The sequence below is a fragment of the Strongylocentrotus purpuratus genome, unplaced genomic scaffold, assembly GCF_000002235.5.
Source record: "Strongylocentrotus purpuratus isolate Spur 01 unplaced genomic scaffold, Spur_5.0 spur5_scaffold_12, whole genome shotgun sequence".
NCBI classification, from domain to species: domain Eukaryota; kingdom Metazoa; phylum Echinodermata; class Echinoidea; order Camarodonta; family Strongylocentrotidae; genus Strongylocentrotus; species Strongylocentrotus purpuratus.
In genome coordinates, this window is record NW_022145597.1 from 33,422,587 (window position 1) to 33,440,991 (window position 18,405).

Sequence of the window (18,405 nt, forward strand, 5' to 3'; positions counted from 1 at the left end):
CATCGTGCAAATAGTTTAGTTTGTTTGGACCATTCATTCTGAGCCATGATTGAAAGTCAGGAATAGACAGGGCTGCTCTGTCTCTCGGTTGAATGATTTGCTGCTGATTTTCTGACAGATTTACCCAGTGTGTGTGCCTGCATATTCTTGGCCTTTGTCGACTTGGCCAGGGCCAGGGATAAATCCACCTTGTTTGTGTATAGGTTTTGGAAACCACTTGTAGCAAGTTACTTTGGTTAGGGTATGTGATTTGCAGTGAGCAGAGAGGATTTGAAAAGGAATAATATGTGAAAAGAGTAATTGTTTGGGACTATTGATTGTTGACGACCAGGATTTTGTCTCTCAACTCCCCCTTTTCAAAAGTTTTCTTGAAAGTGTTATAGAGAAGAGGGATTTTCTCTTACACTGTAGTTCTGCCCTAGATAAGCACCAAACTCCTTGCATAAACTTGCATAGCTTCATACAGGGTGGATCTTACTAGCTGACTGTACATGTCCTGTTACATGTTTTTGGCGTTGATGATTTGATTGTTGACAGAGCGTCAAAATTGTGATTTTTGTTGCTCTGAATCAGTGGCGCATGGAGTTTTACTCATGATCTTGGATTTAATATTCTTTGGATATACTCAAAACCTTGGATTTAATGTGAATCTAGATTGCCATGAGGAGTTATGTTGTGATGAGGATAGTGCAATAACAGACAGACAACTGTATTCAGGATCAGTTTGATAGAACTTTTGTGCAATATTGTACTTGTAGATCTGTACATGTCTATATTACGTACATGTCTATGGATTTCACTTGTTCTCTGCAAGTTTATAATATGAAGGATGTCAAACTTTTTATAGCAGTTTGATAGACCTTACTTAGAGTTCACTTCTCTGTAGTCGTGGTTAAATTTGTGAATTTCGATGCACAAGCGTTACAGCGCCCTCTGTTGTTCAGTGGGCATTGATTCGTTGCGGATCAAGGAGAATGAGAAACCATCTAATACACTGCCGTGGGATCGCAATGGCCATTCAAAATCAAGGCAACAGGTATTGCAGTTTGTAGCAGGCCTGATAATTAACCGATTTAAATCGGTTTTCTAATTTTTTTTCCTGATTTTTGTTTTTTCCTGATTTTATCCAGATTTTTACCTTATTTATCTTTATTCCGTATTTTTCCTATTGTTCCCAATTTTCTTATTCAGAAGGGGGGGGGGATGTTGTTAGATACCTTCCCCCCCCCCCAAAAAAAAAAAAAATTCTCTTCTTTTTTTTTTACTCGAGGGGGGGGGGGGGGGGTGTGGTGTAGCCAGAGGTCAGAGTTCTTTAAAAACTTTACTTTGTATATCAGTGAGGAAAAAAGAAGACAGCATAAAGCTCTTTAAAAACTATGATAAAATAACAGATGCATGAAGGTGATTTCGGTCAGTGTTTTGTAGAGTACAATTTGTCAAGTTCAATTTGGTTTTAAAGTAGACCTTTTACCACATAGAACCTTGTCTAGAAAACATTACAGTTCTCGCTTGTCTTTACATGTGTGTGAGTGCTTAGAGAAAGTCCATGAAATTGTGTACATTTACATACATGTAATTATTTTATCAACTTTTATTATTTTTATCCTTTTTCATTTGTACCTCCTTAGAATATGAAGGCGGACCCAGAGAAGCTCTACACGAAGCTAGAGCGTATCGGCAAGGGTTCCTTCGGCGAGGTCTACAAGGGCATAGACAACATCTGCAAGGAGATCGTAGCCATCAAGATCATTGATCTAGAGGAGGCTGAAGATGAGATTGAAGACATTCAGCAAGAGATCACCGTCCTCAGTCAATGTGATTCGATTTATGTCACAAAGTACCATGGCTCATACCTCAAGGTAAGTCCAACACATTTTGGTGATATGTTTTTGAAAGCTTTTTTTATATGATGATTGTATTTTTGATGTAAACTTGCATTTTTAGTTTTTGACAAGTCTTCAATAAAACCTCATTTGAATTGAATTGAATTTGCTCCTGCAACAATTGCTTCAGGTGTAATTTCATCATTACAAACTATATTGTACATGTACAGTTTAGAGTTGTAAATTGGCTTTGGATTATGTTTAGGGTTAGGGTAAGTGTTAGGGTTATCAATACCAATATCAGGGGAAAAAATACTTTATAAATTTCGGGGGCTACTTTTCAAGCTTGCTTGCATGAAAATAACACTCTTTATTTTGTTTTGCATTGAACTCTATGCAATTTTGAGGGGCTCTTTTATGACTTTCAGGGTATTTTTAGCATTTTGGGGGCTAATTAGCCCTGAGCACCCGTGTATTTTTTTCACTGATCTAAATGTAATTGATCTAGAGGAAGCTGAAGAGGAGATTGAAGACATATAGCAAGAGATAACTATCCTGACTCAATGAGATTCAGTTATACACATATAATGTAAGCCCAGCTGATTTCACTGTTGACATAGGTCGACACATGAACATGTGTTTGTATAGTGTACCAATTATTGATAATGATATGATAGTAAAATACCCGAGTCATAACACATTTGATAAAGCTTTAGCTGGACTGCCTTGCACCAATCAAACTGCCATTCACCAATGAATAGAACTTGTAGAAACATACATCCATTTTAATATAGACTTTGCAAAATATTTTGTCCATTTCTAAACAAATGGAATGAGCAAATAAAATCTCCCTCTTGACACTACTTGTAGGTGAATAGAAATCTCATGCCACTATTTATTCACTGATGAAGGATATTAGTCATGTTCATATTTCAATTAGTCTATAATATATTGATAAGTTCCTGTTTTTAAGAGTCAGTCAGTGAATACTTGTGAACATTTTTCTTCTCAAACGAAACATGGTCATGTTTGCGATTGCGACACATGGGCGAATGGGGAATCATTTCTGTGCCTGCCTACGTGACTGCCAAACGCTTGTAACAGAGGCTTCTATGATATGTTCACGTAATGAAATATGAATGCACAAAGTACAGGTACATCAATGAAATGGGCTTACTTCAAATCATCAGATTATCCATCAGGTCAGGTAGTCACATTATCTAACCTTTTGTGAAAACATTTTTTATTCACAAAATGTCAGGGGAATGTTTGTGAAACAACCCCTCCCATCTACATTTACCAATGGACAGGCCCAATTTACCCTACTCTTTGTGAAATCCCTACGGCAAATCTACGAAAGGTTGCATGATCTTCCGTTTCCGTTTCCCGAAAGGTCGTGTATGGCGACCACCCGACCGGACGGGATTATTTGAAGTAAGCCATGAAATGTCATCCACCATCCCTGCTGGGCCTATTCATGTACATGTATGTCCATGATTGGAACTCCTATGGTGTGATGTAGAGCAACAGATACATGACAGTCTCTTAAAGATAAAGACCAATTCTGGTCATGCGATTTCATTGTGAAAGAAACGTTGTGGAATCGATCAGAAAAGGTTGATCATCTAGCACATAAAGTATTGGTGTGTACTGCAAGGTTCTGGGATCATCAAAATGACAAGCACTGTACACAGAAAGATGTACACATGAATATGTGACTACTATGACACATGCGTTATATCTATCAGGTCCAAATAGATATAATAATTTACCAAATATATCAATTAGTAGGCGGTTTTTTGGCAAAATTTGTATCGCGTATTATTCAAAACATATTCTTTCACATGATTGGTAATAAGAGCTTCCATTTCATTTTTTGAAAGGGGGGCGTTTCCAAAAGGCCTGTCCTCATCAGCTCGAGATTGCCAAATATCCCGCTATTTTCGGAACTCGGGATATTATCCTGATGCTCAAAATCGCATCTTCACCAAACCGATAGCCTACACTCATCACAAACTAGCTAGAAAAATAATCTTGAGATTGATGCATGCACACTTCAGAGACCGACTGTACGACCAGAATGCAGATTTAAGATTTTACCCGCGCTGTAAGACGTAAACAAGAATCGGCTGTGCATGCATGCAGCATGGGTTAGAGCATGTGCTACAAGCTAGTTTATTTTCAAACATGGAAAACGGAAATTGTTGTGCATGATGGGATCTGGACATTTGACTCCGTATTTCAGTCTGATGAAGACGGCGCAAACTATCCCGCTATTTGGGAAATAGTGGGATATTTTGCAAACTAGACCAAGCTTTCTGGGGATAGTATCCCGACCAAGTATCCCGCTAATTGCTATTTCGGGCTGATGGAGACGCAAATTAGCTGGATAATTTGCGATCGGGATAGTTCAAATAGCGGGATATTTGGCAATCTGGAGCTGATGAGGACAGGTGTAAAGAGTCTGTGTTTTGAGACTATCGTATGAGTCTGATTGTGGAAGTCATATATGCCTCAGACAGGAAGAGTAGACCTCAGCAGACTTGAGAGAATTTGTCAAGTCCATTCAGATGTATACTTGATTGAAACTCATCCCAGACTGACTAGACCCAGCCAGACAACCAGCTGTGCCCATTTCAAGAAGCAGTTTAGTTTGCCCCTTGATACATACTGTAGTACAGTAGAGTACAGTGTATGTGTTGCAGAGTAGTTTGTCCAGGCAGGCTAGTCTGCAGATTCATACTTGATATAAATATACTTGAACGTCATTCCATGAATTCTTGAGGCTAACCTAACCTGACGGTCTCTGGCAGTATCAAACCAGAGTACAAAGCCTATGGTATACTGTCTACATGTATGTATAGTCTCACAGTTCAGCCTCGTGTTATGCATAACAACTGACAAGGGTATGTTCCTGCAAACTGGACTTAACCATACCAAGGAGTGACTAGACTCTCCTAGTGACTCCTTGCCCCCCCCCCCCTCAGTGTTATTTAAGGTACGCATATGCATGTTTCCAGCAACCCCCCCCCCCTTTTTCAGCAAAAGTCCTGTGTGTAAAGTCAATTTGGGTAGACCTTTTTCTTTTGTTACGAGCTGGAGAATTAGCCCCCGAAAGTCATAAAAGAGCCAAAAAAAATTTGCATAGAGTTCAATGCAAAACAAATTAAAGAATATTATTTTCATGCAATTTTTCCCCCTGATTTTTAGTGTCAAGTGCTGCTTTCTTCAAATTTCTAATCTTATTTCTGATATTTTTCCTGTTTTGATCAATATTGGTTGCAACTCTGCATGGTTCCTGCAGCGTTTTTAGAAATATAATCCCCTAATACAGGAGTATGTACGATGCTGCCGATGCAATAAACTACTTTTTTACTACATGGATGTCCCATTTGCAGGCCAAACATTTAAAAAGGTTATATTCCAATGGCATTTAAAAGAGTTATTAGTTTCTATTTTCCCTGCAGTGGTTTACATGTACTGCATCACGTGTAAACGAACCTTGGATAGATTCATTTATAACGTTAGTGCCATTATCCATCAGTAGGATAGCTATTGTTAACAAAGAGCATGCAGTCTTTAATGTCTGGCTAGCCAGGAGTAATTGAATTTGTATTTGAATTTTGATACCGGCCTTCACGTTTCTGAAACCTTGCACGATACGAGAGGGGTTGCTGATTTGATGACTCACGAGGCACTCACAGATTTAAGGATGGGCAGTCTTGACATCTTGCCAGAGCCGAGAGTGAGAAGGAAAAAAAGGGCTAGAAATAAAATCTTACTTTTACTTGTAGTTTTAAAAATAGAACCATTTTGGTTAGCAATTTCACATTATTAGATCAGTCGGGGGTGCCCTTCAATTATGTGTTTGAGATCTCTTTCTCTGCATTCATGAGTCATGCACCAAGCTTGGTGCTCTAGCTGAAAGTCAAGGGCTGCTTATGGTGCATAGACCTGTGGGTGTTTGTATACAGACACAGTGGGTAAGCAGGCAGAATAGCAGTGAGAAAAAAATACACGGGGGCTCAGGCGAAGTAAATAATAATAATAATAATACATAACATTTATTAGGCGCTTAATACTGATGTTTCTAAGCGCACAGTGTTCTGATTAAGAGAAGACTATAACCCGTAGAATTAAATTAGAAGAAAAAGCAAAAATACAAAAGTAACATAGATAAGGTAAGAAAAACAGTGGCAATCAACTAAATAAAGACAAATAGCCCCCGAAATGCCCAAATGAGCCCCCGAAGCCATAAAATCGGGTAAACGAAACCATCAAATTCAAAACAGAAAGTGCCATGGACGGTCAAATACCAGACAGTTAAACATTTGATCACAGCACTACTCTGTACAAAGGTCCTGGGAAATGGGATTGTAGTTGTACATGTACTGTACATGTGCATGTACAAATGTAGGTGCTGCTTCAATATCCTGTTGTTTTATGACATGTACAGTACGTACAATGTAGCATGTATTCCAACCAAACATTAAAAAGAGCATGATATACATTGTAGGTTCTTGTTGTTCTGCAAGCCTTCAGCCCAGAATGGACGTAACTCAGTGATTACTTTGCACTCCATTGCATCTTGCACTTGCTGCTAGCCTGAAAAGAAATCAATCAGTGGTTAATAATTGATGTTTGCATTTCAAATAATTGCCCATTTGTGGTGAAAGTTGCTTATGAAAAGAGATTTGTATTAATAATGGCATATCATTGCCTGGAGGTATTACTGTAAGAAACAAATCTCAGTGCCATATCAGCGCTAGACTACAAGTCTGAAAATTAGCTCTGGTATACAAAATAGTTTATACACCAATATTTGTTTAAAGAGAAGGTTGAGTTCTGGGAAGAGGTGAAAAATAATTTGTGAGAGTTATCATTCTTATTATGCAAGTGTGGAAGAACATCAGATAAGACATGTTCCCTGAAAAGCATGGCTCTTCAAATGCCTTCATATTCTCCATATGTCATGTAACATCGTAAAAATCCAGGGTAGGATTTTTATGCCACGTGTTCGTGTAGTCCCATATACATCTTTCTGTGTACAGTGTTTGTAACTTTACCAAGACTTGGCCAAATTTCTTATCATTTTAATGATTCCAGAACCTTGCAATACACACAAATTCTTATGCTAGATGATCAACCTTTTTCTGGTCGATTCCACACTGTTTCTTTCACAATGCAATCGCATGACCGGAACTCAACTTCATCTTTAAATATACTTTTCATGTATACATGTACCTTCTTTACATGCCTGTAATTTCACGAGGTGCTTAGGTCCATCGTTAAGTGTCTATTGCTATTTCTTGTGTTGGAAAATGATAAGAAAATCTGCATGGATGTTTGCAAGACTGTGTAATGTACATGTACATGTACAACAGCACAAGTAACATTTCCCTTTTCTCTCTTTTTTGTTGTCTTCCAAACTACAACCCCCCCCCCCCCCCCCTGTGTACAGTATAATATCGTGTAATATAACACTGGCTTTATAATTGATAGAATGTGATGGCTTGCATGCATACATGTGCAGGGTAGCATGTCAGTCAGTCACATTGATGCATTGATGATGATTAGGCTTGTCAGTATGTATAGAGCCTCTCTCTACTAAGATGGGTGTGGTCATCTCTAGACAACACAAACAGGTCTCATTCACTACTCACCAAGCGAGACTAGTCTCAATTATTACACCTGTTACACCCATGTTCACTTGTACACTTGTGTGCAGGGGAAAAAATACACAGGGGCTCGGGGCGAAGTAGCCCCGGAAATGCAAAAAAGAGCCCCAAAAATTTGCATAGAGTTCAATGCAAAACAAATTAAATAGTGTTATTTTCATGCAAGCTAGCTTGAAAAAAGCCCCCAAAATTTGTTTATCATTTTTTTTCCTGCTTGTATGTAGTAAATCAACAACAAAAAAAGAAAAGGGAAAACAAAGTTTTGCTAATAAAAACATGGTACATTGTACATGTGAATGAATGGCAAGTTTGGGAGGAAAAGGATACCGTAGTTGCATGCAATTTTTTTTAAAATTCACCTATCCCAAGTGTAATTAAAGTGACTCAGTAAAATCGGTAACATTGCCTCAGATTCTGAATCCTGGATTTAGCTCATGCTGCAATCATAATTATAAACCTTTAGGTCAGTCAGGAATCCCATGACTTTTACAAGCCTGTCTGATTATAAAGATATTTATGATTGGAAATTGAAACAAAATTTTTTGATTTTCTAACAGTTTTTATAACACTACAGTTTATTGGGGAAAATGAGTATGATAAAACCGGTCACTCAAAGATTTTTACTTTTTTGAGGCACTTCATGATCATTTTGAAGCGCAATTTATTTAGGGCTTCAATATTACACCATATCACAGACACTGATAACACGTACATGTACATGTAGGGCCATGCATCTCAGATTTAACATTGTTAAATGATGCCTTTAAAGTGTGTTTACTCAACTGTGTGAATGTGAACTGCATCAAAAAATGTTGTTCTTTCCCATGGTGGTTTTCTTTGAGGTGTCATGCAAATGTATGAACAAGGCGTCATGGTTGTTAGCCACAACTTTATCCTGGCTTTGGCTTCATGTACGTCAGGCACCACGCTCAAGCACTCTTAAAAGAAATTTGTTCTCACCGGATATTCATTCACTTCTCCGAGATAGAGAAACATCAAATCTAGGACAAGAAACCTGTTTTTCAGACAGAGCATTTCCTTGCACAATCACCATACATGCTTGTTGGCTCTGTAACTTTCTAAAGTGGGATGTGCTTTTTGAGAATATTCCTTACAAAACAAAATATTAAGGGGTTTTGAATAGAAGCAACTGATGTTTTAATAGGTGGTGCCATGGTGTGTCATAGCGCAGTTATTTAGAGGCAGTTCAGATAATGATCAATAAGGGATTCTCATAGAAAATGTAAAATGTAAAATGAATATTAAAGATTGCAAATAAAAGTGAAATGACTTACATTTTGATAGAAACTATTATAGCTCTGTTATGATAAAAAGAGATATTGAAATTAAGCTACATATATACATGGCATTTTCCATGCACTTTAAACGTGCATAATTACAAATACATGTTTTAATAAATGAGATTTTCAACATGTTTTCATAAATTTATTTACATTTCTTGCCAGGACAAGCAACCCCTATGCTCCATGATCAAGAATTTTGAAACACTTTCAGACAGATTCTTTAAAATTGCATACATGTACATGTACACTGTAGGCCTATACTACATGTACATGTATGAGGACCCAAGATGAGCTAAGTTGTAATAGGTAAATAGAATATCACTCAAACAGACCCATTTTAGCCGATAAAAGCCCTGTGATTTTTACGATCACAATGAGTAAATATCATGTGAGTAGTTTTAAAGCGGTGATTTTCTGGGCGGAACATAAGCGACAGATTGACAAAAAGGGTTTGTGAATGCATATAGTGTTTGCGCACAATGTACATTGCACGGTAGGGCAGTGAGTGAGAGAGATCAATTCACTGATGTGTATTGTAATGTGTAAAGTTCTACATGTACACTGCTGACTCATGCATCAGAAGAGAGATAGAGAGGCCTCTCTCTCTCTCTCTCTCTCTCTCTCTCTTTATACCTTCAGCTCTTTTGAATGACAATTGTCTGTGCTTATTTATTATCAACCCTTCTACTCTATTCGATCCTATTGTATTCATTGGGGTTGGGAAGGGGTGGGGTTGAATGAAATGATCAGCTTAGCTTGAGGGAAGGGATGTTTGTCTCCTTCCAGACTTTGCTAGCGTACAGTCGCAAACCCTTCTCAGTTTAACACGGTAGCAACTAGTGCTGGGCTGTACAGACTTACACTTTTATACAGGTCGTTTACTGGCAAATCATTATACAGAGTGAGTCAGAAAAAATGTCCCACTTTTTAAAAGTTGTATTGTTTGAAGTATGAATATTTAATCATGGGTTTCATGATATGTCTTGATAGAGTTATCCTCCTAGTACATTTAGGTACCATTTTCATTTGAATCTCTGCATGCATGACTGAACATCATACAATCTTTACAAGACTGCCAGATCTCACTTGCGCCACCTTTTAAAGGTACTATGTCCCTTTTGCAGCCAACCTCAAATTCTGTAGAACTTTGCAGGAATTATAAGTATGTCATATATGTCCTAAACTGTGAAATTTAAACGTTAGCAGTGTCCTCATATTCAAATTATGCAAGGAAACCTGTTTACTTGCTAGACTTCACTGTCAGACACTATTGAGTGACTGACTGGCTTTTCTTCTTCTTTGGTAATAACATACATGAAAAGAGTTGTAAAGGGTACATGAGCATTTGTCTACATCAATAACCCACTTCTTGTGATGGCCAAGATTAAACTGATTGAATCTTTGCGCAGCATAAAACGTATGACCATTTGGCAAAATTGTCTGAAAATCAAGACTATTACTTTTGGGCTCTATAGCCCTAAAGTCGATTTGACAACTAATAGTCGTTATTTTCCCACTTGAAGACATTTTCAAGCCCCACCTTTTTTTAGGGAAGTTCTAAATTAGTATTATCTTTCAAATGCAGTTAGAATTTAACTTTTTCCTTTTTTGGCCTGCAAATGGGACATAGTACCTTTAAACACACATGTACATGTAGTGATGAAGTTTGTTGGAGTTCAAACCATAGTAAATGTTGTGTCGATATCAAATAAAGTCTGGACTTGCAGACTAGCTTGTATTTGAATACATGAGGATACACACAGAGTGTAGTACATGAATGTATCTTCTGTTTGGAGCCAGAAGGGGGTTCACTTGTAAGCTATAAACGTTTAACACAGAGTTAAAGCTCTCTGGCTCCAAACAGATGATGTCATACCCTGTACCAGTGTAATGATATGTATTGTCCATACGCTATATGCAGTTGTAGTTTCTCACAGTTCACATTTACAATAATAACAAAACAAAACAAGTCTCTGCATGGTTTCCATTGTATGCATGTACTGCTACTAGTACAGGTATGGGTCAACTATGGATATGAACACTGCTATTAATGAACATGTTTCTCATTATATGCATAGAAATGAGCCTGAGGAACACAAAGGCTACAGTTAAATTTTTGAACTCATTTCTATTTGAAATCTGTATTTATAATGCAGAAACTCCACATGACTAATGTGCTCACGAAACAAAAGAAAAGTGAGAGCATGAAAATACTCAAGAATAAGTCTTTCCCTTTCAGTTGAAAATCTAACTGATCTAGTTACAATGTTGTACCGGTGTTTACAATGGCAACAAGACAACTTTTTGGCCATTTACTCTATAATGAGTTTTTTTTAAAGGCAATCACGGTTTGATGATGTTAGTACAACTGTTGATTAGTTATAGAATATGATGAATTGAGGTCAAGCGGGGTTTTGGGAAATAATGGCTCATTGAAAAACCACCCATAAACAGGGTTTCTTCTTTGGAGGGGGGGGGGGGGGGGGGTGAAACTGAATTGAATTGAATTGAAATTTATTGTCCCTTTCAGGAAATTCTTTTTTCACTGGTTTTACAGTCATTGTACATATACATAATACAATAATAGGAAATGTACATCGTCACAAACATAATAACATTCTGAAAATGATTGTTACATTGGAAACGGAACAATATACATTGATTGCAGTATAAATGAGGAAATACATTGTACATTTGGAGTACGGTAGAAGGCAAAAGAATTTTGCAATAAATTTCAAGGGATGTGATAGCTTGATTTACAACTTGCAATGGCTGCTGTAAAGAGAAGGTTGAGTTCTGGGAACAGGTGAAAAAATAATATGTGAGCATTATCATTGTTATTATGCAAATGTGGAAGAACATCAGAGGAAAAAATGTTCCCTCAAAAGCATGGCTCTTGAAATTATTTCATATTCTAAATATGGCATGTAACGACATAATAATCAGGTCAGATTTTTATGGCACATGTTTGTGTAGCCCCATATACATCTTTCTGTGTACAGTGCTTGTAACTTTACCAAGACTAGGCCAAATTTCTTATCATTTTGATGATTCCAGAAGCTTGCAGTACATGTGCATCAACCTTTTCTGATCGATTCCACACCGTTTCTTTCACAAAACAATTGCATGACCAGAACGCGACTTTATCTTTAATATGCAGCAAATATACAAGCTAACTACACATTACTCAATTCAATTCAATTCAATTTAAAATGGTTTATTTCAAATAAAACTTTCATTGCGGCGTTTAGCTGAATTACAAAAGTTTACAAACAAAATTAATAACACATAAGTTAATATATAACATAGCATAACATGATATATTGAATTTGTAAAATAAATCAGTATAACTACGAGAAATACTCTCTACACATAATACCATCTCTGTAATTGAAAATAAATTGTGTCAAAACCAAGTGAAATAAGGAAATGATGCACTCCAGATAATTGAAGAGACTTCAATCATATGACAATAAATAAATAGAGATGTTAGCTCATATGATGGGATAGTTTGCTAATGGTTTCAGTTTCAATTTCAGTTATAATTGTTCATACTGCATGCGACAGGTACAGACCGGTACAGACTAGGTTTAAGTGGAATAAGCTTAACCCTGGACTATAGGTGGGGCTAAGATCCCCTTTAACCCCACCTATAGTTCGAAGTTTGAAGTTTTATTTATTCCACATTTTACATAGAAAAACAGTTTATATTCTTTCCTTTTTTATACAGGCGTATATTATTATTATTATAAGAATATATTTCACATAAGAAAAAGAAAATTAAAGATTTCAAATCAAGTATAATGTACGGAAAATAAGTTCGAAATTTCGAAATATGTATATATATATAACAGGCTAGGTAGAACAATGTAAAATGTGGGGAGCCTAAAAAAAATAGTACGAGGTTAAGCAAAATTTTGCCAGTGTGAAAACAGTATACATGTAGATGTATTTCAAGACAGACAGCAGGTTGGCTGCTATGATGAGCAGATATAGTTGATGTTTCAGGCTGGTGGGTTCCTAATGGAACATTTTGCCTGGAGGCCTTCTTTAGAATCATCTTCCATGCATCTCAGCTTGCATAAGGACTATGTACCTTGCATGATACTTGATACTCTGGCCTTTCAATGCAGCGCATCAATATGTCAGATTATTCATAGAATTACTTACATGTAGCATTCAGTCTGTCATGCCAACAAAAAAATATAACATCATTGTAATAGTTGGGAAGTTGGATGGCTCCAAAAATATAGGAATGAGTACCGTAAATCTCTGTGTATAAGACGCACTTTTTTCCCGCCGACAAAAATTTGAAAGTCATGGGTGCGTCTTATATACAGGAACAATATTTTTTTAAATAATAATTGTTAAAATTTTATTTATGCCCCTCCACCTGGCACTGTTCCTGGCAATGTCTCTCAGCTCAGTCATACACAGGGTGGTAACTCACAACTCGGACACTAGAAACACACTATGTCCAGATTTCTGTTTGGACTACAAGGACAATTTGTCTGTCATCTTATAGTTTTAAAAGCAACATTGTTACTATTATTTGTGAGAAATTCACAAGCACAACTCGGCGCTTTCAACTGCGCCTCGCTGTAAAATGAAGGTCCTTCCCCGCATTGGTTTTCAAACATGGACCTGGCTTACTGCCTACAGAGTCGAGTAGTTGTCAACAGTGCGAGTACTCGTGGCAGCCTTAATGTACGCGTTAGAAAAACAGACAATAATAACATTATTCTTGATTTATATAGCACCTACAGGTACACGTATTACATCTGTAATTTTTGTCAATTCTATTACAATTACCCCGTCATCCGATCCGATCATGCCCGCATACATTACAGATGAGCTTTAACATCCTTTTTAATACATGTACAGTAGATAGAGTTGAGTTTTGGTCACATGATTGCACTGGGAAAGAAACTGTGTACGTTTGGAAGAGATTGGAAAAGGTTGATCATGTAGCACTTCAGTATTTGTGTACACTGAGGTTGGGATAAAATGAAAAGGAATTTTGGCAATCATGCTTAAAGTCACATGCAATATACACAGGAATGCTTATATGGGACTATGTGTACATTCAAATGTGGTATGAAAGTGTGGTTCACAACCATGGCTATTAATTTGCATATTTTGAATTTGAGGGAATTTGAAGAGGCATTTTCACAGGGGACAGTATTTCTATAATATTCTTCCATACTTACAATGTAGATAGAAAAAATGAAAAAAATCAACCGTTCTTTGAATTCACCTCTCGCAGAAGTGAACCTTCCCTTTAAAGGCTTCATACAGGAAACTGTTCTGGGTAGCTTGTGTGAATCCGGACTTCCCCTTTTCATGTCAAGTGATAGGGACATATGGGGGTATGACCACACCCTAAAGGGAGATCATATTATGAGCATGTTATGAGCAATTCAGTCTCAAGGTTCAGCCCTAAAACCCTGTGCACAATTGGGAAATATAGTCTTTGTAGACAGGTTGCTTTAGTACATGTTTCAATGAGAAACTATTTTCTAGGCAAACAACAAATTTGGTTTTTGTAGACAGGTGGTCACTAAAGTAGGTTTAACTGTAGTAGGTACTGTACCGGAGTGTTGGCTCAGTCAGTAGAGCGTCCGCCTCACAACCGGGAGGTCGTGGGTTCGAACCCCGGCCGCGTCATACCAAAAGACGTTAAAAGATGGGAGTTGTTGCTACCTTGTTTGGCTTTCAACAATAAGGGATAGAGCAACGTCGATCTGGCGCTGCTCAGTGGCTGCCGGGCTCACGATTAATTGGGCAAAAAGAATTTCCGTTTCGGTTTAATAAAATTTGGAGTGGACTATTAGGCTATTATTATTATTATTATTATTATTATTATTAACCTGTAAAGGATATGTGTGGGAACTAGGAAGAAACAAAGTAAGAGGAAGGAGGTGACAAATATGATTGCACTTGGCAAAGCATGTGTACATTAATACTCAGGTACGAAACCAAACAAATCAATGCCATTGACAGTAATTGGTTGACATGTAGATAGGAGCTTGTGTTTCACTGATTTATACTGAGAGATACATGTAACTCTGCAAAACAGAGATATTGCTTATTTATTAAAAGCATGAAAATGATTGGAGTTGAAATATGATAAAAGTGTTTTTATGTGTTCAATTATTTGCTTATGAATTAAAATAAGTAGTTTTTATTAAACAGACTTTAATTTTAAATTGAGAGCACTCAGCAGGTGTTGTATAACTTGCTGTTTTTAATAAAGTCTGTCTTTGGAGACTACTCATTATTCAAAGGCGGAATACAAACAATGTCTGTTTGAATGACCCAACAACTCTATATACAGGTCAAACGGTTGACAAGTATTTTGTTTGACTACCTTTATCATTCGATTTACATGTTTGTTCAAGATGATGACTGGACACTAAAGAATAAATGCAATTTCCATGCTTGAATTTCTTTTATTTTAGCGTTTTCTGTTATTATGAGTATGATTTGTGGATATATGCACAATCTTAAGCTCTAGGAAACTGTTGTTTTGCAGAAGTCATACCGATACCAGAATATTTATCATGTACAGGTATGCAGCGAATGATTTTATTTGAACCAGCAAAATGTTAACCTGGAAGAGGACTTAAAGCCCCACCGCACTACTTATACTTGTAGCTACTTGCGCCCTCTATATAGCAAACAATGCCTAATCGGTGCCTATTGGTCCCCATGATCCTCTTTTTCTTATGTTAATTGAGAACTGATTTGATGGGATAACCACCTGTCAGTGACCTTACAGGTAGATCTAATCCCCCTGGCCAAACTAGTGCAGACGGGCTTTAAGTCACCTGGTCGCTTGCTTGGAGCATGCACATGCTTTCTTAGCAGTCAAACAAACAAACCAATTGTTGTAACTACAAAATGTGAACAAACTTTTACACAAGTTGCAGTGATGTTTCCTTTCACTGCAAAATAACATGCAACTGTGGTCTATCACCAGACTCTATATGTGTTATAATTCAGATATTAAAGGTAAAGACCAGTATTGGAAACGCCCCAATTTCAAAAAATGAAATGGAAGCTCTCATTACCAATCATGTGAAAGAATATGTTTTGACTAATACATGATGATAACAAATTTGCCGGGAAACCGCCTACTAATTCATATATTCGGTAAATTTGTTTCTCTCATGGTCTGTGAGATATATAGGGTAGTCCCATATACATCTTTCTGTGTATAGTGCTTGTAACTTTACGAAGAATGCGCCAAATTTCTTATCATTTTGATGATTCCAGAACCTCGCAGATGCTAGATGCTAGATGATCAACCTTTTCTGATCGATTCCACAACGTTTCTTTCACAATGCAATCGCATGACCATAACTGGTCTTTACCTTTAAACTGTTTTTCTTGTTTTGTATTTCACTTCATTTTTGAAGTGTTACATATTTTTATCAATACTGTAGGGTATATATTTGTGGCTTAGAAATTAATTACCAATTTTTTTGCATATTTCAGAGAAATTCATCATCCCTGAAATTAAGATTACGGTACCTTCAAAAGCATCTATAGGAATTTAGGAAATGAAAATGAAAAATGCTAAGTAATTAAATAGTAAACAAAGCAACTTCTTCTGGTATTGCAGATTGAACTTTAACCCCATTTAATCAGAGCATTCATTTCTGTATTATGAAATGCTCATCCATCCATCCTTTTAAATGAATAAAAATCCTAAGAGAACAGGCGTAAATATCCACTTCTGAATGACAAACGCCTATAAACTAAAACAACAACAACAATATTGAATGAAAACTGTCCCTGGAAGAGAATCATCAAGTTGAATTGAAGAGCCCCAATCTTTGACTAGTTTGCAAAACATCAAGTCATAAAACCGTCATAATACAATGATGAGGATTTCAGTTGGAAATGATAAATACAGACCTAATTGAATATGTTTGGATGTGACCCAGATTCCAGAGCTAGAGTTTATTGTTCTCATTGTTTGTGAAATCAGAAGGATATACGTGTATAGCATGATATTCAGAATGGTCGGATGAGCATTTTATAATACAGAAATGAATGCTCTGATTAAACGGGGTTAAAGTTCAATCTGCAATGCCAGAAGAAGTTGCTTTGCTTACTATTTAATTACTCAGCATTTTTCATTTTTATTTCCTACAGTGCTGACTTCCAATATGTGTAGCTGTATTGTATGTATGGTATTCAAATGACAATGGGTGTCTGGAAAACAGTCAAAACAAAATCTAAACTGAAAAGAAGTTCTGAGATTAGCAAATACATCTTGTAGCTTAAAGTGACTCAGTAACATTGCCTCAAATTCTGAAACAAAATCCTGGATTTAGCTCATGCTGCAATGATAATTATAAATCTTTAGGTCAGTCAGTAATCCCAGGACTTCGCCTTTCTGATTATCAAGATATTTATGATTGGAAATCGAAATCAAATTTTGCGTTTGCCACACGGTTTTCATACACTACAGTCTATTGGGGAAAACGAGTATGGTAAAACCAGTCACTCAAAGATTTTTACTTTTTTGAGGCACTTCATGATCATTTTGAAGCGCAATTTTTTAGGGCTTCAATATTACACCATATCACAGACACTGATAACACGTAGGGCCGTGCATCTCAGATTTAACATTGTTAAACGATCCCTTTAATGTCAAGAGCCGTTGAGACTCTGAAGTGTTCATGCTATGTTTGTAGGCCTACATGATCTACTTTCTGTTTCTCTACAATCTGATGTGACAAATAAATATCAAACCCTCTCTGCTGTCATCATTACAGTTAAATACAAAACTTGTGTTTGATTGATTTATTACAGGTTTATACATTGTAGAACTTTCTACCTTATTTAATTGGATTTTTCCTCACTCTTTTGCTCATGGATCTGTTTTAATTATTCACTTTTATGCTTTTATTGAAGCCACTGTACACGTTTTAAAATGCCCTTCTGACTCTGGCTCTCGACAGAAAACATGTCATCCAATTCTGAGCTAGAATGCAATCTCCAGTGCTATAATGTGCATGTGTAGTTATAGCCTCATGGCCATGACATTGGGGGCAACTATGCAGGTAATCATGCAGCCATGATTCACTGGTCGTTGATTGTTTTGTCATTGTATGTTAGTACATAGCATGCATTATTAATTTTACTACTGGCTTACAGATTATGATATTCCAATATTTGAGTCAAGTTGTGATTATACCACTATATATGGATGCATATTATTGCCCTTGAGAAAATGAGCATGTGTATGCATGCTTCAAAAGCAAATACATGTACATTAAAGTTCATGGACATTTGTGATCATGGAATTTGTCTGCTGTTTGATAAGCATTCTGGCATGAAGATGTTGACAATTACATTACAGGCATTGCACAGTGTCAAAGCAGTAAAACAACAAGTAGAAAAAAAAACATATTCTTTTCTTTTGAATAGTACTGTGAGGACATAGAACATTGGTTACATTATTCATCAATCTGTCTTGAAAATCAAAGGAGGAAAAATCAATAATTAGTGAAAATATCAAAACAATTTGATGAACAAAATAATACATACCACAAAATAGATTTGATAAATGTATTTTCTTATGTG

At 36.6% G+C, this 18,405-nt stretch overlaps 1 protein-coding gene across 2 annotated transcripts in view; it reads left to right on the top strand.

Annotated features, from left to right (window-relative positions):
• LOC591674 (serine/threonine-protein kinase 25) overlaps positions 1-18,405 on the top strand; it is a 45,309-nt gene that overhangs the window by 7,103 nt on the left and 19,801 nt on the right. Inside the window, exons 1-2 of one of the 2 annotated variants that reach the window (XM_030982482.1) lie at positions 438-1,036; positions 1,629-1,859. In XM_030982482.1, the coding sequence (XP_030838342.1) occupies positions 911-1,036; positions 1,629-1,859 (357 nt within the window). In that variant the 5' untranslated portion in view covers positions 438-910. Of the gene's footprint in view, positions 1-437; positions 1,037-1,628; positions 1,860-18,405 lie in introns of those variants that run through there. The other variant, XM_030982483.1, reaches the window with a different exon arrangement.